Here is a 27,667-nt window from a genome sequence, read left to right on the forward strand (position 1 = left end):
TTGCCCTCCAATTAACTATTCCACTGACATGAAATGTAGCCTTATCAGAAAAGAGAATCTTTTTAAAAAATTGACATCATCATCAATTCTGTGTAGAAAGTCAACAGCAAACTCATGCCTTTCGATTTTATCAGTAGGTTTTATTACATTTAACAGTTGCCGTTCGTAGGCACTCCTAAATGTAGACTACGTCTAGCAGTGACTTATTCGGGCTCCGCATATACGAAACACGAATCTGTCCAACAGTATCTTCAGAAGTTCTCGGTCTACCTGGTGATTTTGCTTTTAAAACGCCACCAGTTTCCTAGAAAGATTTTAGCCAATAACGGATAGTTTTTGCTGTACATGGTTCAGCACCATACTACTACTACTACTACTAAACTCCGTCTGAACAGGTCCTGGAAGGCCCAACGGTACCGACCGGCCGCCGTGTCATCCTCAACACACAGGAGTCACTGGATGCGGATATGGAGGGACATGTGGTCAGCACACCGCTCTCCTGGCCATTTGTCAGTTTACGAGACTGTCACCACCATACTGGCGTCTAAAATTACGTTGCACTGTTATAACTGACTTAGTTTTCACAAGCCAAGTAAACACTGCGCTTTCTGTTGCGGAGTACACATTGTTGGTGAGCTGCTCTGCACTGTACTGCACTGCACGCACGCCTGGACTGAACTGAGGGAACAGAGGAAAAAACCAGTACTGCTGCCGTTCCAAGGTGAAGCACACCTGTCAACTGCACGGGACCCAGACTTGGTGAGTTGATGAATCAAACACCACAAACTAGAATATTTAATGTCAGTTTGTACAGATTTTAGGACACATTACAACTAGGGTCTTCTTTGCCAAACACACTGTATTTTGGTGGATAACTTCGGTAGGCACATCATAAGGACTATGTTGAAGAAATATATTATCTGTTCAATAAGATTTTGCCGATTATCGAACATTTTCATCATTCTAGGCTTACAACCAAATTTACAAACAGGCTGTTACCCAGAAAAGATCAATTATGAAACAGACTAAAAAAACATATTACATACAGCCATCAACAAAGGAGGTGGATTACAAAACACTCGTTCGACCTATACTTGAGTATTGCTCATCGGTGTGGGATCCGTACCAGATAGGGTTGACGGAGGAGACAGAGAAGATCCAAAGAAGAGCGGCGCGTTTCGTCACAGGGTTATTTGGTAACCGTGATAGCGTTACGGAGATGTTTAGCAAACTCAAGTGGCAGACTCTGCAAGAGAGGCGCTCTGCATCGCGGAATAGCTTGCTCGACAGGTTTCAAGAGTGTGCGTTTCTTTTGAGGTATCGAATATATCTCCCGAGGAGACCACGAATGTAAAATCAGAGAGATTCGAGCGCGCACGGAGGCTTTCAGACAGTCGTTCTTCCCGCGAACCATTCGCGACTGGAACAGAAAAGTAAAGTAATGACAGTGGCACGTAAAGTGCCCTCCTCCACATACCTTTGGATGGCTTGCGGAGTATAAATGTAGATGTAGATGTAGATTGCCCAGTCTTAACAACATGGAAATAGCCATTTTACTTCCAGCAACAAATTACGGAACTTACGAATCGTGCAATAGTGTTTAATTATAAATTAAATTCTATTTTGGTAGTTTATATGACACCCCAAAGCTTAGGAGACAGCCACTGGAAAACTGTCCATTTTTCGTCAAATATATACAAAAAACTTCAGTCTTCGGAAATTCCTTTCACAAGCTTGTAGGTTCTATAGTGAGGAGTGACTACACAATATTTTGAATGGGAACTCATGTCCGGAATCATGCCGTTTCCATGCTAAAAGCATTTGAAAACATGTTGCTAACGCGACTACATTTACAAATACTTGTTTAGGCGTGACCCTTTACATCATTTGTTTTACAGTCCCACTCAATAATAGCTAAAGAAATTACTCGTGTACTCGTTGATGGGTTACTTGTTGACGAGTTGTCTTCAACGTGATGCCGTAAGGCCTCTTCCAATGGAAAGTGAGGCGGAAAGGGTATGCGACGGAGCCTGAAGTTGTGGAAAACGGTTTTTATAAAGGCGACGAGCAGCTCTTTCACTGCCGTTAGCTTCGCCTTAGTAACTTACATGAAACAAATATATGCCTATGTTCGTCTGTGAAAATAAACTCGATAAGCAACCTGAGCTATTAGTAATCGGAATCTAACCTGCATAACACTGTGTGCGTGTTGTGGTTTCAGTGCCATTAAAGCCCTCAACAGATCGTTAAATGGAAAATTTAAAACTAACATTTGGATAAGCTATCTGACTGCGTATATGAATATGAAAAACTACAGGTACAAATGAACCTGTGACGATGAATACCTAAGCTATCGACTGCGTTTCTGAATAAGAATTTGCAAGTGGTAGAGAATATGGCTTGTGCAACGGAATTTACTGGATTAGAGTCATGCCATTTTGTCGTGTGTCAGTGTCTCTGTTCTTGGCCTAAGTCTGCACTCACCGCTTTAGATGACTGCCTTTTTCCATGCGGCTTGCAGCAATTCGCAGCAGCAGCTAAAGCATATTGTTACTAAGGATGAATTTAATAAAAAGAAGTTTTCTTGGGTCCCGTTAACTACTGAATAGCTTGTGAGAAGGGATTTCATACATTAGTTCTATTTAAAACTTCAGAAATCATCATGTCCAATAACAGAAAATGGTAATGACAATGAAATAGGAATCAATAATGGCTGAGTGCCAGATTAACAAATGATTTCAATTTCAAAGTTACATTAATATTTAATAACCACAGCAAATTTATTAATTAGATGTGGAGATTAATTATAAACATCTGGTGAATAAGGAGGCTTCTTTAACTGACAAGCAAAACGTGGGACTAACAATCACGAGCCTGGCCTTGCACAATTGTGCTTTACGCGATGCTTGCTAATTTTACCTTGAATTTCATCATCAAGTGTAGTTAAGTCTTCTAAATCTCTCCTGAAATCAGGCTGTGAATCTGGTAAGATCTGCCATCACCGACGTGAGGGCAGCGTGACACGTCCTCTGCCTCCGAGTTCTCGACCGACATTACTACTTCCACTCTCCCAAACAGCCCTCGTCTCACAACAATGCTTAAAATCGCACTCCGGTGTTTCGTCCTCAGATTGTTACTATCGCTATCTGTGTGCTTATTGATTTGGAATTTTACTCAATGCAAAGAATATCGTTAAGTTGGCTATATTGTTTCCAATGTAATAGAGATTTCTGACACATTCCTTACGCCTTTCAGGAGGATCATGACGGTGTATTCTGCGAACGCGCGCTCAACCATGTTGCTCTAACTGTCACAGGCACGTGAATGAGGCTCGAATCAGGTCAGAGAGCTAGGATAGACAGTCGAAAGCAACCACCCCCATCGTGACTACCCTGTTGCATATCTACCTAGCAAACATGTTTTCCAACGGCTGAAGCAGGAAAACGGTACGCTTACAGACATAGGTTCCTATCAAAATATCATGTACTCACTCTCCTCCACAAGTCCTAGAAGTTTAAAAGGAAATTTCCGAACGTCGTTCACACAAAATGAATTGTGAAGAACTGCATCCAAAACTTATTTGGTTCATCAACACTTTTTTTTCTTTACAGTTTATTATTCCCGATGCTCTACAAAGAACTTAATACGACTTATCTGAGCCGTGGCGCTCGGTTGGAGGTATCGCTCGTCTGCTTGTTCGCGATTATTGGCGGAGTTCGGCTGGGAAGGAGTGAGCTGTAGCTCGGGAGGAGCGACAGGTACGAGAAGTGGCGAAGCAAGTGAGGCCGCTGCAGACAGTGGGGAGGTCCTCTCTTATTAGGAGGGGGGGCGAGGGGGGGGGGGCAGAGGCGCTGTGCAGCTGTCGGTCAGTTGCGACCTCCGTGTTGGAGTGTGTTGCATTTGTAAGCCGCTATCACCACTTTACAGGAGGGAAGCTCGGCGGCCTTCACGTTCCGCCTTTTCATTCTAGACTTCCCCGGATCACAAGTGGCCAATTCTGGCTTCTGAATCTGGTGAGGTGTTCGTCCGATAAGAGACTGTTTTGTGTCTGTACAAGAGATCTTACGGATACTGCTTTTGAAGTCCTAGTGGAACTTTGAGGACACTGATTTGCTTAGTGACGTAATGAGCCTGCCCTTGATACGGGCAATCCTTTCGAGACCGGACTATAATTTTGTGGAGGAAACGCTATATGATATACTGTTAGGGTGCTTCCAATCTCTGTAGAAGCGTGATAATCCATCGCTAAGTTTCGTAGTTACTGTTAATATTCGAAAACTAATCTACTCACATGATCTTGTTGTTTAAAAATTCTCATTGCCTGTAGTATAATGTTAATTTTGATGATTGTTAAGTATTGGAAAGGTCCTGCTCGCACAAACTAGTCCAGGAAAGTAATTATGGTTCTCTTCGAGCTGAACTGGTCTTTAATACCTCAGCTTGAAATTGTTGAATCTTGTAATTTAAAAATTATTAATTTGTAATTGGAACCTGTTGTAGCTGAGTACGATCTATTGGTCTGTGTCATCCCGGAGTTAACGGGAAAAACGTTTTCTGAAATTTTCCACTGTCGTGATTGACGGCGAATCTAACGGTCGCTATCTCAGCGGCCAAGCGACCTCCTGTCGATATGCTACGATTTTAAGACTGAAGGTGTAACACTGCACCTAATAATTTTATTCTGTGTTGCGTCTCATTTCTTAAACGTACTTGATTTTATTTGTACGGCTGTTAAGGTTAAAACTCTGGGCAGTTTTCGCGTGTGGCAATTTACGCTTATTAAATAGTAAATCGAATCAGCACTGTACTACATTCTTATTAAATACACAATTTGTATTTAAATTGTTTTTGATGATTTCTGTTGTTGGTTAAGTTTACGCTTAACAATAATTCATTTTAAAGAGCACCGACGAGTACGTTTGTTAAATACAAAACTTTTATTTAAACTGTTGTGGGCAAATTTCCTTGTTGGCCAAAGTACGTTTAGAAATTAATACTTCGAACGAGATCTGTGGCGTATTATTCTTAAATACAAAATGTTTATTTAAATAGTTCTGGACAAATTTTCTTGAAGTGGAAGTTGCGCTTGGTAACACATAATTCTAGTGGGTGCGATGGCGCATTCCTCTTAAAGACATAATTTCATTTAAATGCCTGGAAGATTATCATCAAGACTTCGACTTCATCAATTTAAGAACGCCCATCTATTCCTTCACGGCCTTCACATTTAGATATTTAAAGGTGGACAACAAGTTCAACTTTTTTCTTCAGACCTTAAAGTAATAAGACAGATGAGCGAAGTGAGCTTCGATGCTAAACAGAAATATACTGCCAGTTAACTATACAGAGACGCTACGACTGAAAATTTAATAGTTTTCTTTTGTAGTAAAACTTATGACTTAATTCAACACTGTGTATCCAACTCTCAATAGTCTATAGTGTTACTGGAAAACCGTGCTGTAGACGTGTTAAATGATTCAAATGGCTTAAGCACTGTGCGACTTAACATTTGAGGTCATTAGTCCCCGAGACTTGGAACTACTTAAACCTAAATAACCTAACGACATCACACACATCCATGCCCGAGGCAGGAATCAAACCTGCCACCGTAGTACCAGCGCGGTTCCTGACTGAAGCGCCTAGAGCCGCTCGGCCATAGCGGCCGGCACAGACGTGTCCAACTCTCATTTGTCTGTACGTCTGTGGACACTACAACCAATCCTCTGAGACTACAATGCGTTTCGTCATTGTGCAACGAGGCTTACTATCAACCATGTCCCTGCAAGTATGATGCACATGCTACCTTGTAACCAGTGAGCATTCAAGGGAAGCCAGAGAACACCCATTTATACAAACACTTAGCCATATTTGCAGAACTATATGTATCTCGCTTTGACAGAGGTTGGTGAACAAATGGTTCAAATGGCTCTGAGAACTATGGGGCTTAACTTCTGAGGTCATCAGTCCCCTAGACTTAGAACTACTTAAACGTCACTAACCTAAGGACAACACACACCCATGCCCGAGGAGTGATTAGAACCTGCGACCGCAGCGGTCGTGCGGTTCCAGACTGTAGCGCCTAAAACCCCTCGGCCGCAACGGCCGGCGATGGTGAACACCTGCCCTTTGCAGACATCAGTCCTGCCGCAGTTGGTGACTGGTCACTGATATATTTATCAGCTGTTTTCACACCAGTACTGCAAGCAAAGGATGCTTTTATGATACTGTTTGTAGTAGAAAAAAATCATGAGTAGTTTTTTGCACAGTACTCGTTTGTAACAAAGCTTCTAAGGTACCTGAAATATGAGAGTTACAGTAATTGTTTTTAGGCTACGATATGGAGTACGATACCATTTCTCGGAGTATCATAAATTTATATACATAGGAATCCAGTCGAATGCCGTTACGGTTCCTTCCATGACCACCAGCGGCGCACGTCGGCTCCACATAATGCCACCCCTAAATAGCAGGGAACCTCCACCTTGCTGCACTCGCTGGACAACATGTCTAAGGCATTCGGCCTGCCCGGTTTGCCTACAAACACGTCTAAGACGATCGTCTGGTTGAAGGCATATGCGACACTAATCGGTGAAGAGAAGGTGATGGGAGTCATGAGCGGTCCATTGGGCATGTTGTTGGGCCCTTCTGCACCGCGCTGCATGGTGTCGTGGTTGCAAAGATGGACCTTGCCATGGACGTGGGGAGTGAAATTGCGCATCATGCAGCCTTTTGCGCACAGCTTAAGTCGTAAAACGACGTCCTGTGGCTGCACGAAAAGCATCATCCAACATGGTGGCGTTGCTGTCAGGGTTCCTCCGAGACATAAGCGGTAGGCAGTGGTCATCCACTGCAGTAGTAGCCCTTGGGCCCCTGAGCGAGGCATGTCATCTTTAGTTCCTGTCTCTCTGTATCTCCTCCATGTCCGAACAACATCGCTTTGGTTCAGCCCGAGTCGCCTGGACACTTCCCTGGTTGGCCGACCATGGTGGCCGAGCGGTTCTAGGCGCTTCATTCCGGAACTGCACGACCGCTACGGTCGCAGGTTGGAATCCAGCCTCTGGCATGGATGTGTGTGTTGTCCTCAGGTTAGTTAGGTTTAAGTAGTTCTAGGGGACTGATGACCTCAGATGTTGAGTCCCATAGTGTTCAGAACCATTGTAACCTTCTCTTGTTGAGAGCCCTTCCTGGCACAACGTAACAAAGTGAACGATATCAAACCGCGGTATTGACCGTCTAGGCATGGTTGAACTACAGACAAGACGAGCCGTGTACCTCCTTCCTGGTGGAATGACTGGAAATAATGTGCTGTCGGACCTCCTCCGTCTAATAGGCGATGCTCATGCATGGTTGTTCACATCTTTGATGGGTCGACAGTGATAGAAATTTAGTGTGATACTACACAGTGTTTTAAACCCAGTTCCTGAAAGAGACAGCGACGAAGAAGAAAAGTCTGCAGTTCACATCTCTTGAGGTGAAGCTTCAGAAACCTTGAATACTTGTGAAATTCGTAGAGAGAACCTACAATACAACGCTTCTTAAGTTATGAGTCTGTACACTAAACAAAATAATTTGTGTCAAAAATTAGTTCAATCCAGAAAAGAATTTAGTAGTCCTGCGGCAGAAGAAAGTTTCACTAAACCATTAGTAACGGATACCAGTCCGACATATTCAACCCTCGACAGCGTTAGATATCTGGGTTCCAGTTAAACTGCACCAAATTCATGCTAACGTTTTTTATTGGTTAGCTTTTTCTTGATCTTTGCACGTCACTGCTGGTTATTTCGTAACTGGCGTTTAAAAAAGTTAGTTATGTATATTGATCTTTTTTAAAACTTTGACCCTACAACAGATTTCACAGAGCAGTATTGTACCCGGTTTTTAATTAAATTTAGTTTTTACAGGTAAGTAATACAGACGGTAAGTCACTTAAGACGCATTTTATTTCCTGAACGGTGGAAGTTTGGCGAGGAGTTCCTAATATTTTGTATGTCCAACGCTCTGAAATCTGGTATCAACCTATATATTGAAGCAAGTATGGTTTTTCAAAATGCAACCGTATACTTTCCATACTGCGTTTGTTAGCTCTTGGAACGGCAGTTACAGTGATATAGCGCTTGTTAGCATTTACGTTAAAAGCTTTCTCAAAAGAGTCTGAGATACGCGTTACACATGGAAGCAAGGCTCTGTACTTATATGCAGCACGACGGGCCTACGCTGATAAAACTCATTTTCTATATGTCATAGACAAAGGATGAGCTACAGTTTTTGTGTATGAGATTCTGGCATATGATAGCTTCTGAAGCAACAGGTGGTGCTTAGGAAAACTATTTCTAATGTGTGTACTTTTCTAGGTTTTTGTGGAGACAACTACAGTTTCGTCAGGCACTTTACCATTACCATTTCCACAGCATTCGCTGCATGAAAGTATCATGTCTAATATCTCCATATTGGTGTACATGTTTGCATGAAAGAGATGTTGAAGCAGGAATGACCTGCCGATAGCTAACACCGTTCCTGCTAGTTCTGCAGTGTAAAGAGGTAAACAGTCAAAAGGCTTCATACAACGACGTAGGCTGACATGAGCGTGTTAACAACACAATAGACGATTTCGTGCTATTAGCTTTTCAGTTTGAGAATATTTCCTGGATTCTTCCTGGAGTTCCAACTTCAAAACTAACACGCATTATACCACTGTACTCGTTTTTTCAAGCGCTTTCGGATGCCGTTAAAAATATATCATTCTATTTAAAACTTTGTCCTCACTGTAATATACTTATCGATACAAAAATGAGATACTTTCTTGCATATCAAAGTATGTTTTGAGGCGTTGCGCCATATAACGATCCTGCCTTGGAGGCGGTTAAGTGGGAAATGTGTCTCAGAGCTGGATAGTGACAGATGGTGACGGCGAGACTGGATGCACACGTAGTTTAGTATCAGCCGATAGAGGACAGTATTGGATAGGGGACTGATTTAGTTACGATTGTGCCCAGTAGAGTGCACTAAAGTAATACAATGTTTTTCATAAACTGTTTTAGTATTTTCATAAAGTGTTATTACGTCTTTTGTGTATATAAAATGTTATAAATGTGTTTTAGCAGTATTAATGCGTGAGTGTGGATTAATGATAACATGAAGAAAATTTTTTAACGAGTTATGTAGTAGGATTTAATGTGGGAACATTTCGAAGAAGTATGGATATGAACAAAGGGGACTTTTGGAGAATAGATTTGTAAAGTAAGTTTATGGTGAAGGGAAAGTTAATTGAGGTAAACAAAACTTCAGAATATTAGATAATTACGTCGGTAAAAGGTGCAGTCGTTAGGTTTACTATTTTGCCATTGGTTATTGATGAAAAGCGCGGACTGACGCGGGAGAATGTTGTTTTGCTATTGGCTGTTGAGAAAACTGACCAATGGTAAAGTAATATCCTTCGCACGCTTTTCTCAGCTGGTAGAGAAGACAGAGTATTCTAGGGAGGAGTCGAAGCCTAGCCATGAAAGAGATCGCACGTGTGCAGTAGTAGTTCCGATGGAAATGATAAGTTGCCGGATCTAGCAGTGTTCCATGCATCAAAAGTGTTGGAAAGTGACGGCAGAATTATTCCGATGTGTGTGTTGAAATTTCGGAATTTTTAAGTGAATTTTCCGACGAGATAAGACATATATATAGTATTGAGCAGGTCGGTGGTTAAAAACTGTGACTGCATTTGGTACCGCCAGACTTAATATTTGGCGAGCATTATCAGACAAAAACAATCAGAATTTTTGTACTTATTACGTTTTCTGGAAATGCAAAATCATAAACTTGTTAACATGAGTGAAAGGGAGTGTGAGTGACCGTGTTAAGACTAGCACGGGCTTGGCAGTGATACTTGTTCACCTAAGTTTCAGAATATATTAATTGAGGACAAAATTTCCAAACTTTCATTTCATATGAAAACTTTCTCCCGAAACTTAGAAAAGTGACTTTATTTGCAACCTGGTTCACATCGAAGTAGAGTAGGTTTCACTCGGCTTCCCTACTGATGATCTGCTGAGACGATGTTCACAGGTAGGTGCAGGTCCGTCGTAAGGGGACGGAAAGAACCGCGCCGCCACGGTTCCCCTTAGCGAACTACTCCTTGCCGGTAACCTCGTTGCAATATCTGGAACCGTTCACGATATAAGAAGGGTGTTACGTCCTACGTGACTCGCGCTGCACACTTTTAATTTTTTTTATACTGTTATCCCTACTATTCTGTTTAATAACTAACAGTTACTCGTTTTTGTAGGTTAAAACTATACACTTCGCTTACATTCCTTTTTTTTAATGAGGTTTTTAAAAAATGAATTTCACAATCGTGCATATTTGATAATCCTTCGTTGACAGATTTCCGGGCGTCACGTTTTTAATTCGGAGTAGAAACTATAAATCCTCCTAGCCTCATGTAGATTTATGCCCCCTTATGTATATCCCTGAACATGTGAGACTGTCAGTTTTTGATAGCTATGGATATACTTTTAAGATTTCAAACGATAAACGTGAGACGCGCACAGTACATAACTGATGCGTGAGCCCCTCACTTACTTACTGTTATCTATGAGGATATTGCTGTACAATACAGTACCTGCTCCCTGGTGCAGTGGAGGGCGTACCTCCAGTCCTGGTGGTGCTGCACTCGGCAGCCGCAGAACAGGTCCACGGCGGCCAGGCCACCCGGCACTGCAGCTGCCACCAGCACCGCACACAGCGCCACCAGCTGCATCTCACCCACTAATTCCTGCCGCTGCAACAGCACACGTACTCTTTGCCATCTCATCTGTAATTCTACTAAACTAACAACCAAAACCATCAACGACTGCAAAACGCTAATTTTATTTACTTATTTAAGTTACAGCACATGGTACCGCACGAACACAGGTCGTATTTGTTTATATTTATAATGGGATCTAGTACCAGGAGGAAGGGAAGAGGAGTTGCCCAAGGCGCTATTGTATTGGTTCGTAGACTACAGACATCATATTCTCCTCAAAATTTGGATCGCTTATTTTTTTATTCTTGTAGATCCAATTCGCTTGCGTAACAATTGCAATCACAGGGTGAAGAGTGCCAAAGATGTTGCTGCCATAGGAGCAAGGCAAATATCAGTGGAAGTAAACCTGCACCTGCAGTCAGGAAACCGAGCGTCCTATTTCCCCTTTGCCTTAAAAGCAAACAATTCTGTAGGGAATTTTTCTTCACTTGTGGGCTCAAACCTTTCTATTAAGTTTGATATGACATCAAGTGCTAGTTACCATGTCAAATTCTTCCATTTGCACTTCAAAAATACATCACGAAAGCTGATAAAAATAGTTCTCCTGCTCTCTTAAGGTAATAATCTGACGGTGTTCATTATACTTGGTTCCATATGAAATACGATATGATACTTTACAATCCATCTTCATTCACTGTCAACCATTGGGTGGTTTGTGCTACCCGCATTTTACTGTCTGAACTGTGGTTTAATATTATGTTCACCTCTAGCCACGTTGGATACATTTTTCAGGTTCTGTGCTCTTCCCGACATATGTCTTTAACAGGGCTTCATCTCTCAGCACGTAAGTGCAGTGCGTTTCTTAGTCCCCAAAGGTAACTGCTACAATTTTCCATATCTGAAAATATGGTGAGCACTTGAAAAGAAGCTTAATGATTTCTGGAATATATGTTGAGTATATCTTTGGATTCAACATTTTCGTACTATGGCATATTATTGTATGGAATCTATTTCAGATTGATTGCTTACGAATCCTTAACAATGTGCAGTTTTAAGAGAAATCGAATTTAATAAGTGACTAATTACACAAATGCTGCAAATGGCTCTCAGCCCTATGATACTTTACTTCTGAGGTCATCAGTCCCCTTGAACTTTTTTTTTTTTTGTTCATCAGTCTACTGACTGGTTTGATGCGGCCCCCCACGAATTCCTTTCCTGTGCTAACCTCTTCATCTCAGAGTAGCACTTGCAACCTACGTCCTCAATTATTTGCTTGACGTATTCCAATCTCTGTCTTCCTCTACAGTTTTTGCCCTCTACAGCTCCCTCTAGTACCATGGAAGTCATTCCCTCATGTCTTAGCAGATGTCCTATCATCCTGTCCCTTCTCCTTATCAGTGTTTTCCACATATTCCTTTCCTCTCCGACTCTGCGTAGAACCTCCTCATTCCTTACCTTATCAGTCCACCTAATTTTCAACATTCGTCTATAGCACCACATCTCAAATGCTTCGATTCTCTTCTGTTCCGGTTTTCCCACAGTCCATGTTTCACTACCATACATGTTTCACTCCAGACTTACATCATCAGAAATTTCTTCCTCAAATTAAGACCGGTATTTGATATTAGTATACTTCTCTTGGCCAGAAATGCCTTTTTTGCCATAGCGAGTCTGCTTTTGATGTCCTCTTTGCTTCGTCCGTCATTGGTTATTTTACTGCCTAGGTAGCAGAATTCCTTAACTTCATTGACTTCGTTACCATCAATCCTGATGATAAGTTTCTCGCTGTTCTCATTTCTACTACTTCTCATTACGTTCGTCTTTCTCCGATTTACACTCAAACCATACTGTGTACTCATTAGTCTGTTCATTCCGTTCAGCAGATCATTTAATTCTTCTTCACTTTCACTCAGGATAGCAATGTCATCAGCGAATCGTATCATTGATATCCTTTCACCATGTATTTTAATTCCACTCCTGAACCTTTCTTTTATTTCCATCATTGCTTCCTCGATGTACAGATTGAAGAGTAGGGGCGAAAGGCTACAGCCTTGTCTTACTCCCTTCTTAATACGAGCACTTCGTTCTTGATCGTCCACTCTTATTATTCCCTCTTGGTTGTTGTACATATTGTATATGACCCGTCTTTAGCCTTGCTTCCATTATTAGCCGTAACGTCACAATTGCCTCTCTCGTGCCTTTACTTTTCCTAAAGCCGTGCTGATCGTCACCTACCGCATTCTCAATTTTCTTTTCCATTCTTTTGTATATTATTCTTGTAAGCAGTTTCGATGCATGAGCTGTTAAGCTGATTGTGCGATAATTCTCGCACTTGTCAGCTCTTGCCGTCTTCGGAATTGTGTGGATGATGCTTTTCCGAAAGTCAGATGGTATGTCGCCAGACTCATATATTCTACACACCAACGTGAATAGTCGTTTTGTTGCCACTTCCCCTAATGATTTTAGAAATTCTGATGAAATGTTACCTATCCCTTCTGTCTTATTTGACCGTAAGTCCTCCAAAGCTCTTCTAAATTCTGATTCTAATACTGGATCCCCTATCTCTTCTAAGTCGACTCCTATTTCTTCTTCTATCACATCAGACAAATCTTCACCCTCATAGAGGCTTTCAATGTATTCTTTCCACCTATCTACTCTCTCCTCTGCATTTAACAGTGGAATTCCCGTTGCACTCTTAATGTTACCACCGTTGCTTTTAATGTCACCAAATGTTGTTTTGACTTTCCTGTATGCTGAGTCTGTCCTTCCGACAATCATATCTTTTCCGATGTCTTCACATTTTTCCTGCAGCCATTTCGTCTTAGCTTCCCTGCACTTCCTATTTATTTCATTCCTCAGCGACTTGTATTTCTGTATTCCTGATTTTCCCGGAACATGTTTGTACTTCCTCCTTTCGTCAATCAACTGAAGTATTTCCTCTGTTACCCATGGTTTCTTCGCAGCTACCTTCTTTGTATCTATGTTTTCCTTTCCAACTTCTGTGATGGCATTTTTAGAGTCGTCCATTCCTCTTCAATTGTGTTGCCTACTACGCTATTCCTTATTGCGGTATTTATAGCGTTAGAGAACTTCAAACGTATCTCGTCATTCCTTACAACTTCCGTATCCCACTTCTTAGCGTATTGATTCTTCCTGCCTAATGTCTTGAACTTCAGCCTACTCTTCATCACTACTCCTGGGTACGCCTTAAAATCCAGTATATGATTTCGGAATCTCTGTCTGACCATGATGTAATCTAATTGAAATCTTCCCGTATCTCTCGGCCTTTTCCAAGTATACCTCCTCCTCTTGTGATTCTTGAACAGGGTATTCGCTATTACTAGCTGAAACTTGTTACGGAACTCAATTAGTCTTTCTCCTCTTTTATTCCTTATCCCAAGCCCATATTCTCCTGTAACCTTTTCTTCTACTCCTTCCCTTACAACTGCATTCCAGTCGCCCATGACTATTAGATTTTTGTCTCCCTTCACATACTGCATTACCCTTTCAATATCCTCATACACTATCTCTATCTGTTCATCTTCAGCTTGCGATGTCGGCATGTATACCTGAACTATCGTTGTTGGTGTTGGTGTGCTGTAGATTCTGATTAGAACAATCCGGTCACTGAACTGTTCACAGTAACAGACCCTCTTCCCTACCTTCCTATTCATAACGAATCCTACACCTGTTATACCATTTTCTGCTGCTGTTGATATTATCCGACACTCATCTGACCAGAAATCCTTGTCTTCCTTCCACTTCACTGCACTGACCCCTACTGTATCTAGATTGAGCCTTTGCATTTCCCTTTTCAGATTTTCTAGTTTCCCTAATACGTTCAAGCTTCTGTCATTCCACCCCCCGACTCGTAGAACATTATCCTTTCGTTGATTATTCAATCTTTTTCTAATGGTAACTTCCCCGTTGGCAGTCCCCTCCCGGAGATGCGAATAGGGGACTATTCCGGAATCTTTTGCCAATGGAGAGATCATCATGACACTTCTTCAACTACAGGCCACATGTCCTGTGGATACACGTTACGTGTCTTTAATGCAGTGGTTTCCATTGCCTTCTGCATCCTCATGTCGTTGATCATTGCTGATTCTTCCGCCTTTAGGGGCAATTTCCCACCCCTAGGACAAGAGAGTGCCCTGAACCTCTATCCGCTCCTCCGCCCTCTTTGACAAGACCGTTGGTTGAATGAGGCTGACTTCTTATGCCGGAAATCTTCGGCCGCCAATGCTGATTATTTATCAAAATTTAGGCAGTGGCGGGGATCGAACCCGGGACCGAAGACGTTTTGATTATGAATCAAAGACGCTACCCCTAGAACTTAGAACTACTTAAACCCAACTAACCTAAGGACATCACACACATCCGTGCCCAAGGCAGGATTCGAACCTGCGACCGTAGCGGTCGCGCGGTTCCAGACTGTAGCGCCTAGAACCGCTCTGCCACTCTGACCGGTGGCTAATTACAGAGCATTCACCTTTTTACCATTAGTTAGAACTAGCTCACAACATATAATAACATTTCTTCCAAGTGAAGCAATACTTCTGTATTCTGCTGGTTCCAGGTCTGTAAGTTGCAATTACTCATTAAGTCACCTCTGGAAGCATTTCTTCTTGGATACATTGTACCTTTCACCATCCCATTAGTAGAATTTAACTCTATCTGCTACTGCTTTTGTATCGTTTCCAGACGTTATACTAATGTCTGGAAGGTAGAATACAAAAAATATTTTATAAATTATAGTAGTAGGCAAATTAATTAAATTGATCAATTAATCATCCTCTCCTCCGCTCACCCTGCACCTGACCACGCCCACCCCTAGCCCCGGCTGACGTCTCTTGTTTTCTCAGCTGCACCTGTGCCCCAGCCCCACTCCTCCCTCCCTCCCCTCTCCCCCTCCCCCCAACCTACCCTACTGGAGGAAATTTCGAATTTGGGCGGAAAATTTCTTTGTCCCAGGACTGTGCTGACATCCCACCCCACCCCTCACCCGGGAATTGATGGGGAATTAAAAATGGCGGTGCCCTTCAAGGGCTCGAACCCTGGGCTTCCTGGATGGAGAGCCCAAGTTTACCCCCTTAACACAATTAAACCACCAGAAACACTTGGAATCGATGGTAAATTAATAATGACAGTGCTCTTTCTGGGATATGAACTCAGGTGCTCCTGGATGGCAAGCCCAAGTACACCCCCTAACACATGGAAGCTGTCCAGATGTGGGAGAGTAAGGTTAAATTAGTGTACTTCATTTATATTGGTCGGGAAACTGATGCAAAGATCGATCCTAAATACGTAATTAATCACAAAGATTACACAACTATATGGATAGCGCTACACAAGGATGGTATGAAAGCGCAATACGCCACAAAAACTAATGATACTATACAACTGGTGTTATGCTGCTGGGAAAAATGTTTCGCAATACCACTTGAAACTGGCGACAGATGCACACAAACTCTACCCTACACCTGCAAGCTGGTGGGAAAAACGCTAGGGTGTAAGGTACTATCTCTATACTTTTTGGTGGAAAATAACGTCCAACTGACGAGATGCTGGTATTGGACAGAGAGGGGTTTGAAACGTGTTTTGCCTGTAAGTACACAGTGTCGATCACTTTTTGACGTCAGAAGTTGGTACAGATTCCTGCCCAAAAACCACCCTGCAGCACAGGTAATCGAAGCCAGTACACACTACCACAACTGATGGAAAAAAATTGTGTCAAAGTTCTAATTAAACCTCGAATTTGCCCTGAAGAAACCAGCACTCGTAATGAACGGGTCATAATGCAGCACATGTACTGGGGGAAAAGCGTCGTCCTAAAAGACTGCAGAGGAGGTGGTAGTTGAATCTGCGTTCACCTCGATAAGCGTCCACAAACTGCCAAAATCCTCCATTCCTCCACCCCTCCCTCCCTTCATCCACCTACGGTGGGAGGACACATGCTTCTTCAAACGGCCAGCTGTTCTGCTGACCATATCACAGTGCAGGCACGCCACTATCCACCCTTTGCTGCCACACACTGTGCGTGCTGGCCACACTCGGCCTTCCACCATGTGGCCGCCACCTTACGGCGATGGTCCTAGCCAACACAAAAGCGAAATTAAGTAGCATAACTCTGCCCATCCAAAGGACGCCCCAGTTGGATATTTCAAAAGTTGGCTGTTTGCGAAACAGAAAGCCCCTTCCGCAGAGCCTTCAGTACAAAACACGAAGCGAGCATCACTCAGAAGCATGATAAATGACCTCTATACCGACCAAGGGAGAGCGACGGCAGTGTAGGGAAGTCGCCCGCCATTCTGCGCTTAACATCAGCTCGACTCCTATAGTAAAGCAACCATTAAGAAAGGAAAAAAAAAAAAACATGCATGACGATAGTAAATTTCCTCTTTCTATGAACATAGGCAAAGTCCATTTGCTTTTAGTTTTATGAGCAAAATCTGAATAGTTTTTACCTTCGACCGCAGTTGCATGTCATTATTTTATGACGTCCAGTTAAGTGTACCACTACCGATCACAAATGATCAATAGCGACATGCCCATCCTGCGTAGAATCGGAAAGAACTTGGACTATTTTGATACGAAAACTACCGATCACTGCCGAATGTCTTGGTTATCTCGAAATCATCATCAGAGTAAAGAAAAAGCAGGAATTTAAACACCAAAGAAAAAATCTATGTTAAACAATTTTTTCCATCTTGTTGAACAAATTACACGATCTTAGAGCATTTCTCGCATTCAGTGTCTGCAAATAAACTCTCATTCACTTGTGTATTACAAACATTTGAGACAATCTTTCACATCACTGGCACACATGTCGGCCCATTCATTTAACGTTTGACAACAAGAAGCTATAATTCAAGAGGACATAGCTGTTTTGCACACTATGACAGGTACACTTTTACCAATGCGATGCTATATCGTACTAGCATTTACGAAACAAATCTTGAGAGCCCATCTCGCGCTGTGTAGGTGTGAGACTGAAATTTCATTAAAAGATACTTGGCAAGAATCATTCCATGGTGTCCTAGCCATCTCTTCCACCCACCAGGCGGCACGTCATTGATATCAGTTTGATAGGCTAATTAATTAAATTGGTCATGAGAATGACTTTGCATGCCGAGTAATTTTTTTTCAGCAGTCTCATTACACTCACAAAATAGGACAACTGGGAATCCATGGAGAGGATACTATGTTATTTTAGAGGAACACTATTGATAAGTGACATTTGAAGCTGACCAAAGAGGGATTCTACAACCCACAATATACATTTCGCGTAAGGACCACGGTTTAAAAAGCACGATCATAACGCCTATATTACCATCACCCTGCATAAAAAGCTGTCTTGAGTCTACAGGCACACATGGTCGCTGATATTGTTACACTTTCAGGTAGCAATGCCCTCCCCAATTTAGAATCAAGTCTATCCAGTCAACCACATATTTGCATTGGATCCTATAGAGATGTCTTTTAATGATTACAGGCACTGGTGAATCATATCCGTGCCACTCTCGTATCTCTAAACGGGTCACCTTTTTCTTTTTTAGAACCTGTCTGCTAAGGATTCCATACACCAAGAACTCTAGCGCTGTTTTTAGTCCCCCTGCATCTTGCAACTGCTCCTATGTCTCTGCCCTGCCGCCCCTGCAGCTAAGACCATGTGATCGTCCAAATTTATGTCTGATCTGTGCGGAAGTCGGAGAGCGCTATATCTAACAGCTTCTGCATCCTGTGGGGAAACAGAACGAGCTGAGTTAATCCGACAGCAGCGCACTTCGACCACTCGGTGGAAATCGTAACATGGTGACATAGCTCCACCAACTGTGTACAGTGTGTAAGATCAACGCCAAACGAAGCTTTCCCCTGCAACACGAGGTAGTACAAGAGATAGTATGAGCAGTTACGGTGGTGTTTCTTGTTGGGAAAATTGGGAAGACTACACATCATACATGGCATCGAGGAGGGACGAAGATTTTGCAACACACCTCCTAACTACATACAGGTAATCCAATGGAGATGTGTGTCTCTCAGGGTGCATTCACGTCTATCACCCAAACATATATGGCGATCCTATTAAATACACAGGTACTGGGTTCATTGGAGCAGGTGGTTTGTGACTGAAGTCGCTTCCACAGACTGGTGTAAAGTTTATCACCTGTAATATAGGATGACCATCTCCAACTGACTATCAGTCACAAGAGAGGGTTCCCGTATTGCTCCTTCATAAGCAATTTCACAATTTGTTTTCAGTTGTAACACTCTCAATTAGTGTACACCGCCATACACTTTGTTTTTTGTACCATACCTTTGTCAGCTTCTGCTAAACCGACATTAAGACGTTTCAATCCTCTGGCTCTCACAGAAAACTGAACCTCGCATGGCATAAACTATACAGCAACCACACCACAGGCTGGTAGAAATAAAACACAAACGCATTGTTTCACATCGACAGAAATGTGGAAGACATCGCAACATTTGGAAACTGGAAGTGTGTGTGGTATTGTAGAGCGTTTCCAACCACTATTCGAAGGTCATTACCTGTGCAGTTAATCTCATCTTCCCATCGAAAGGGGAAGCGGATGTCTCGGTACGCCGTTTCGAAAAGCATTGTTCCTTCATTTTGCAGTCATGTACATGATTTCTGTTACAATGTTGACCATTGTCAGAAGGTATTGTTCACAACACGCGAGATGAAGCACAAATAAAAATATGTACTGTCATCGTATTAGTGAAAAACAAAATAAGTAGAATGATTTGTGGGCTATCACAGTATATGGAAACAGGATGAGTCTGTAGCAATGAGGAACACTTCAAAACAACTGTATTAAGGTGATGACCTCCACATTTAATCCCATGTTCATCAGCGACAAGTAGCAGATATCCAGCGTTCCGTCAAAGTTGCATCTATCACAACGGAGTAGTGTCAGTCAGTCATTATGTGGTAATCAACAGCGTACCCAGCGGATAGTCAGAACTGGAAAGACAGCACTGATGTGGAGCGATGTACTTTAATACACACCGCAGTTGATAGCGAGATCAGTTTTAGCAATTTTACCCAGAAGTCGGATACAGCAATATTCACCACATTCTGCAACCTGTGTAGAAACAGAGTGAGCTGAGCTAATGCTGTAGGGGCATGTTTTGACCATTCGGTGGAAGTGGGAACATGTTGTCGTAGCTGTGCCACCAGTGTAAGATGTGTAAGGTCAACGTCAAACGAAGCCTGCTGCTGCAACACAACGACAGTAAGAACAGTTACGATGGTGTTTCTTGCTGGAAAATTTAGGAAGACTGAGCATCGAAGCAGATCCGTGTCCCTCAGGATGCATTCTCGTCTATCACCCAATCATTTGATCATCGTTATTCAGTGCTATCCAGCAGAGAAAAATTGCGAACTATAACAGCTTCTTTAATTTCATACAAAAGATCTTTTACCGCATCTCTGTCTTCCGATATATCGAAAATGAACACCGTCTACATGTCGGCATCGAGCATATGCGGTGATCCTATTAAACATACAGGTATTTATCCATTGGAGAAGGTGGCCAATGATTGATATCGCATGCACACACCTGTGTAAAGCTTCATCCCCTGTACTGTACAAGAACCTTCTCCCACACGTTATTAGTCACAGTTGAGGGACTCTGTTTCATTGTTTGATACACCGCCTATTCTGCTGTAACACGCCTTGTTCACTGGCATTTTTTTTCCCCCTAAACTACTTCGATGCTTGTGTCAGATTCTTAACTGACATTAACACGTTTGGCCCATTGACTCCCCCAGGAAACTAGGCATTGCACAATGTAAATCACATTATTTGATAATTAACATTGTACCAGTGGACTCTTGGGATGGGAAAAACACTGTCGCTGTACTGTGATAGTAAGCATCGTAGTTGATAGCGCGATCAATTTTAGCAGTTTTATCGTAATTTCAACACCGACAATGAAAGCATGCTTACCAATTTCTCTATCATCACTAAACAGCCCCTCCACTACTTTGCGAGTGCCATCGCGAATGTAAGTAGATGATTGTGCAGTATGTTCATTCGTTATTAATTCTCGAACATATATACCAAAGTATACCAGACAGCGACGTACATACCTCTAGCACTTCGATCATAGTGCGTAACTTACGATGGGAGTCAGAGGGCACTCTCGCATTCTTAGGATGAAGTTAGAGACCGAAAGAGCTCTTCGCATTGCCTTTGACCAACGCTCCCTGCAGCTGAGCAGAAGCAGATGGCTACATTACACGTTTTGTGTAGGAACAGTGCGAACAGAGGATGTAACTACTGTGCCATGCTCATCCAAGGGCACAAGATTTCTCCAGATGCGCGAATGTCGAGGAGCTTAGCTCACCTTAGCGGTGTACAGTAGATATGAAACTGTTTTGATGATAAACAGACTGTTAAGAACAAGAAACGGCTTTTATGCATGATGGATCTCCAGATGGAGGGATTTTGCTGTGTTTTATGTAAATCAACTTCGCTAGCAATTTTGAAATATTGTTCTAGTGTCTGGGGTCATTACCAAGAAGGTATTGGTAAGAGAGAACATAAAGGCATGCACTCCTAAGGCTTCAATGTTGTGTTCTTAACATACGCTATAATGTTAGATCGTTGCCTTTTCCTAACGCTGTTACTATCCCAATGTAAGGAACATATTTCTAGCGCAAGTTTCTCTATCATAACATATGATGATAAACTACTTCCTTAAAACATCAGTTCCTCGTGATACACTTACAATATAGCTTTACAGAGGTATATAGCCTCCACTATTCACATGCGATCACGGTTCAGAAATTATTCTATGCTCGCATCAGTCCCATATAAAATGATCGTTAGTAACGGCGAATGCCTCTTACGAAGAAAGGGACAAACACATGGCAGTGCGATTGACATGTGAAATGACACGTCATGCCGCCACTAACTCCGTAAATCTGTCACGCAGATGAATATACCAAGGCTGTAGTACCTCACAGACGCATGTCGCTTAGAATCACCGTACTTATGAAATACTGCGTGAAGAGTTTGACAGAGCACTGAAAGACCAGAGTCGAAACAAGGCCCAGGGAGTAGATAACATTCCATTAGAACTACTGACGGCCTTGGGAGAGCCAGTCCTGACAAAACTCTTCCATCTGGTGAGCAAAATGTACGAGACAGGCGAAGTACCCTCAGACTTCAAGAAGAATAGAATAATTCCAATCCCAAAGAAGGCAGGTGTTGACAGATGTGAAAATTACCGAACTATCAGTTTAATAAGTCACAGCTGCAAAATACTAACACAAATTCCTTACAGAGGAATGGAAAAGCTGGTACAAGCCGACCTCGCTGAAGATCAGTTTGGATTCCGTAGAAATGTTGGAACACGTGAGCCAACACTAACCTTACGACTTATCTTTGAAGAAAGATGAATAAAAGGGAAACCTACGTTTCTAGCATTTGTAGACTTAGAGAAAGCTTTTGACAATGTTAACTGGAATACTCTCTTTCAAATTCTGAAGGTGGCAGGGGGAAAATACACGGAGCGAAAGGCTATTTATGATTTGTACAGAAACCAGATGGCAGTTATAAGAGTCAAGGAGCATGAAAGGGAGGGAATGGTTGGAAAGGGAGTGAGACAGTGTAATTCAATCTGTATATTGAGCAAGCAGTGAAAGAAACAAAAGAAAAATTCGAAGTAGGTATTAAAATCCATGGAGAAGAAATAAAAACTTTAAGGTTCGCCGATGACACTGTAATTCTGTCAGAAACACAAAGTACTTTGAAGAGCACTATTTTTCTGGTCGGGCGGCGTAGTATAGTGCTGTATTCGAATGCAACCAGTCACCTTCAACCGAACATTCTACAGTTGCAGGACGTTGGATCTGTTTTCTGTATGTCTGGGAGCCATCAGGGGCACTAGCACATATACATACTTACAGAAAACAGAGCAAATGCACTGAAAATGAGGAATATATTGGTTAATAATTACATTTATAATTACAATAATTACAAAAATAGAATTTCATCTTTAATATTATAATGCTTAAACCGCAGGGAACTGCACAGCATATGAAGCAAACTTGCCATCAATAGTAGCTCCTTGACGACGGTAGTTAAATTCTACGTTTATCGTATCAGCAAACTGTGTACGCCACCGACACATTTTCCCAAAGACATACACGATCGGCTGCGATACCATCGTCTCCTCCTGCGAAAAAGACGACACTTCATCTGACGAGATCTCCTACAATGGCGCTCCGGACTACACGGGGTCAGTGAGGTATCCATCTCCTCTTTCATAGACAAACAATGACCGATGTGACAATTAGCGTGAACAACGTTCAATCGCGACAAAAGAGCCTCGTCACCAATAGCCATTTCATTCGCCACAAGTATTACAAGTCCGATATGTATAACTGATAGGTCTGTTTTTTTTTAACGTTTAAGGTTACAGGCGTACCTTCAACAATTTTTTTTAATGTACCAGCGTTTTAGATACCAAGGATTTGATTCTACTGGTGTACCTTGGAGGAGGTATACTGATAACACTTCGTATCGCTTTGTCACGTATAGTAGGCAAGAGAACTCAGTACCTTTGGATAAAGTAACGGACTGAACTAGTACTGAGAAACAATGTGGTGTTCGTAATACTGTATTTCAGACTAATCCATTATATGTTGGAGTACTGGTTAGTGGTAGTGACTCATTAACTGCATACACTCCGTGACAATTCACGCACGAGCAGGTCCCGGGTTTCATTACCGGACGGCTTGCATTCCTGGTACCTGACCCGGAAGCACGTAATGATATCGTCTCTAAGACCTTTTATAGAAACAAAGTAAATGCGTCGGCTGCAGTTATTGTATTAGAAGAAATGTGACACTACAAATCTGATTTTGAACAATTGTAAAGACAGTTTAGGGACGCCTACATAGAATATGTATTTATGCCTAATTGTATAAGATGTGCTAATGGTTGTTATCGACCTCTGTGGTATACATATTAGAACCGCAATAAGTTAAAACCTCACAAGTCATATTTCAGACGCACAGCCGTAGGCCACCCTAGAAATCTGCCTCGTGGTTAAGGTGGTTTCCTATATTATAGGGCCTCAGTAAGTTAAAAGCTTCTAGGGCGGGGGTGGGCGTGGTCGAAGGCGAGCGTGGGCGGGGGAGGGGGTGATTAATTGATCAATTGAATTAATTTGCATATGTTTGATATCAAAATTGTATGGAGCACCCTACTACCCTACTGCTAGTTATATACATAACACATACAATAGGAACATTATGTTTAGGGCATGTATTACGTCAAAAGATGACCGCTACTATTACCCCACATGGGAAAGGGAAACATCTTTCACACCAATGAGTGCCGTGACTGTCTCTGTAACGCCCCATGTCACACAATAATAGAAACAGAAACCTGTGTCAGAGGACTAACAAACTGTTCACATACGCTCGTTCGCCCACATTCGATTCCTTTTCTTCTTGTGGACACCACAGTTTCAAAACGCATCATGTGAATGGCTTATTTCAATAGTGGTACAAGTCGATTTTTGTTCATTCTGAGATACAGAGTTCTAAAGTTAAATGAGGGCTGAAAAATCTGCAGTTGAGATACCAGAAATATTCAAGCTTATGGCTTCTTGCTGGAGATGAATTTCAGAAGCATTATAGGCAGAAAAGTGGAGATAATGGACTTCTACCACTATTGAAATAAGCCCTTCATATAGTACCTGTTCAGCTAGCGCAAATCATGCGTTATATCAATGTCTACGGCACATAAAATTGGACACGACCGGGTCCTTATGGCTCTTTATGAGCACTTATTTATCAATGATGTTTTCACTCATTCGAATTCAAAATACACCCGCGAGGGATACGGGAACATATTTAGTTCAGTGCTATTGGTCTGATTATTATGAAGGGCGATTTCGAAAGCAGAATAAGATATGTTCCAGTAACGAATATTACAGAGAATTTTGAAGAGCCTCTATGCAGTGAAATTTGAAAAATTCTAAAATATTTTGCCGCTTAAGGTTATCTAAAAATAACAAACTCTCTTTTTAAGGAAAGAAATATACATAAGTATACTTGGTCCACTAGAGTTATTAGGTCACCAGCTGACTACGTCTTAGCAATTGATAAGCTATCAGGGTAAAAGGAACACATTTTATAGAGGACAAGCTATAGGATTATTTAATTTTTAGTTATTTCCAGAATACATATGTTTTCGGAATGAAAGAAAATGATAAACAAATGAATAAGCAACAAAATCAAAGTCTTTATAAAATGTATTTGCCTAAAGAGAACAGCCTCAAACCTTTTTTTTTTTTTTTTACCAAATCAGATTAAATAAAGAGGCACACCATCAAACTAAAGATACAGAAGACGAAAGGCCAAATCTAAAGTCTGTGGTATAGAGTAGCAGGACAAAGTCTCAGAAACCAAAATTAAAAGGAAAGTCATAAAATTTGGAATGAGTATATACTGAAAGGTGTTAAAGAAAACTAGGATGCATACAAGGAAGCGTGCTGAAAAGTAAGGTCTCCGAATTTTTTATTCTGGTCTTAGTATCGGTTGATTCATTACATGTCGTAGATATTACATAGTCGCATTTGCCGATTCGCTGGCGTAAGTTGCTGCCCTCTGTCGTTAGAGGGCTCCTAGGTTTAGCATGCAACATGGTGGTGTGTAACGTAAGTATGTCGGTGCGTCAGAAACAGCATGCTGTGACTGAGTTTCAGCAGCTAGCAATACACGCTAAGGAAGGCGTCTCATCAATAGTCGCCGAAGCGTCGGAATTGTATGGTTGACAGCGGCCTTAAACCAAGAAGAATTTTATTGACTGAGTTTCTTACCGTCTACAAATGGAACACCTCCTTCAGCATAATAATGCCACACTACACACGAGTGCTGCGACATCCGCAACAGTTCGACACCTCGGGATCACTCTCATCGATCATCCTGTATACAGTCCCGACATGGCCCCATCCGATTTTCGTCTGTTTCCAAAACGTAAAGAACTCCTACGAGTACTTCACGAGGACTTCGGTTCGATAGCGATGAAGCGGTGCAAGTACTTGTTAGGTTGTAGTTCCGTCAACAAACAGCCTACAGTGACAGTCTTCAAACTGGTCTCTCGTTGGCACAAATGTGTTAGTCGCCAGGGTGACTATTGAGAAATAAATATGTATACATGAAGAATAAAGATGTGCAATGTTGATAAAAATTGTTTTATTACCAAAGAATTTAGAGTTTATACGTGTAAAAATGTCAGCCATTACATTCCCACATGCCGTCGTATAAATATGAATCGCTTTTCCTTCGATATACTTTCTACGATTGGTCGTAGGTTCAGTATTGCCTCCTGAGTCCCTGTATCTCTCCAGAAACCAGATTTCCTGTAAAATATCAGTTGGGCAAACCGTTCTGTATCTAGTTGAAGCATAAACTGGTGCAGTACTGTTTCGCACAGCATCTTAACTGGCTACTTGCACCGGTAGCGCCTTTCATTGACTCTGTGAAGTTTTCCAAGAGAAAGTAAGGGAAGCAGGCGATATGTCAACAAATCCCTGCATGCCTCAGCGCCGGTGAGAGATAATTTGTTGATGACTCACTGCACTATGGTTCCTTCCTAATGGAACATTGTGAAACCTTACCACGTACCATGGTTCCAGAGATCCGATCTGCAATCCTCTCTCTATCTCTCTCTCTCTCTCTCTCTCTCTCTCTCTCTCTCTCTCTCTCTCTCTCTCTGTGTGTGTGTGTGTGTGTGTGTGTGTGTGTGTGTGTGTTTTTCTACCCATATAGTCATAACATTAGCTGCTTAAACTACAAAATCTCATTGCTTGGTTGTACCCATTATTAATTTGCATTAGTTTCCTTTAGTCTTATTTGTAGTTGATTTTCATACAAAGAAATTTTACTAACAATGGTCTTACATTGCTTGATGAATTCTCAAATAGACATTAAAAGTAATATGAAATCTGGAAAACTGATGTGGATCATACGCGTTCAATTAAAGTAATTTCGGTCTTCGTTCCTGCAGAAATAAATATGCAGACATGAAAGGTGTAGAACGTTAGCAAAATTTCTTTCAGTTAAAAAGCTTTAACAGTTTTAACATTAAAAAATCCGGAGCATCACGTTTCAGCACGCCCTTGTATATAAACTTAAACAACCCCACAGATGAGATGAAGCAATACTGTAAGTAGAGAAGAAATATCGCTATATATACAGCAAAAAAGGACACCAGACTTATTGGGATAGATTTCTTGCTAATATCGAGAATGATATTCACGGGAGACGAAAAGATATGAAGTTCTATCAGTGGCGAAGCGTGGCATTTTTTGTAGGGTATATTTCAAACCACGAATTTCGGAAGAAGAAAAAAAAATCTTAAAGCAAAATCTTGTAAAACAGAATCACTGCAAAAGTAACTTAGTTAAATATTTCTGCTAAGAATGGAACTACTACAGAATTACATTAATGAAGATGTGACACATAGTTACTCAGTGTTAAATCTTTTTGTAGATTGCTCTATCCTCCTGTTCTTTTTCTGCGCGTAAACATCCAAAACACGAGATATGAACTCCTGCCGTGTGTTTGGAGATTTCATAGTTACCTCCTCTATAGTCAAAAGCGTCACGTTTGACAATCTGCCATTTGTCTTGTGTTGCGAAGGTAGGTTTTAACGCTTTTTAATGTACTCAGGCTTCTTTCGCAATATGCGGTGGTTGCTGGCATAGCAAGAATGGACGACATTAATTTCACACATTCACAGAACACATTTTTAAATCCGTTGTTTATAATGGATTGAAGGAGGTCTAGAGGCAATAGACGTTTATACATAAACTTCACTTCTCATTTCAGATTTTCACTGTCAAAAAATGATAGATTTTAAATAGTTTTCCAACTGCACATATC

At 41.7% G+C, this 27,667-nt stretch overlaps 1 protein-coding gene across 1 annotated transcript in view; it reads right to left on the reverse strand.

Moving 5' to 3' along the window:
• Positions 1-27,667, reverse strand: part of LOC126334702 (macrophage mannose receptor 1-like) — a 71,542-nt gene that overhangs the window by 34,322 nt on the left and 9,553 nt on the right. Inside the window, exon 2 of the mRNA XM_049997207.1 lies at positions 10,610-10,768. Coding sequence (XP_049853164.1) covers positions 10,610-10,747 — 138 coding nt within the window. The 5' untranslated portion in view covers positions 10,748-10,768. The remainder of the gene's footprint in view (positions 1-10,609; positions 10,769-27,667) is intronic.

The sequence above is a fragment of the Schistocerca gregaria genome, chromosome 2 (genome assembly GCF_023897955.1).
Source record: "Schistocerca gregaria isolate iqSchGreg1 chromosome 2, iqSchGreg1.2, whole genome shotgun sequence".
In the NCBI taxonomy this organism is placed as follows: Eukaryota; Metazoa; Arthropoda; class Insecta; order Orthoptera; family Acrididae; genus Schistocerca; species Schistocerca gregaria.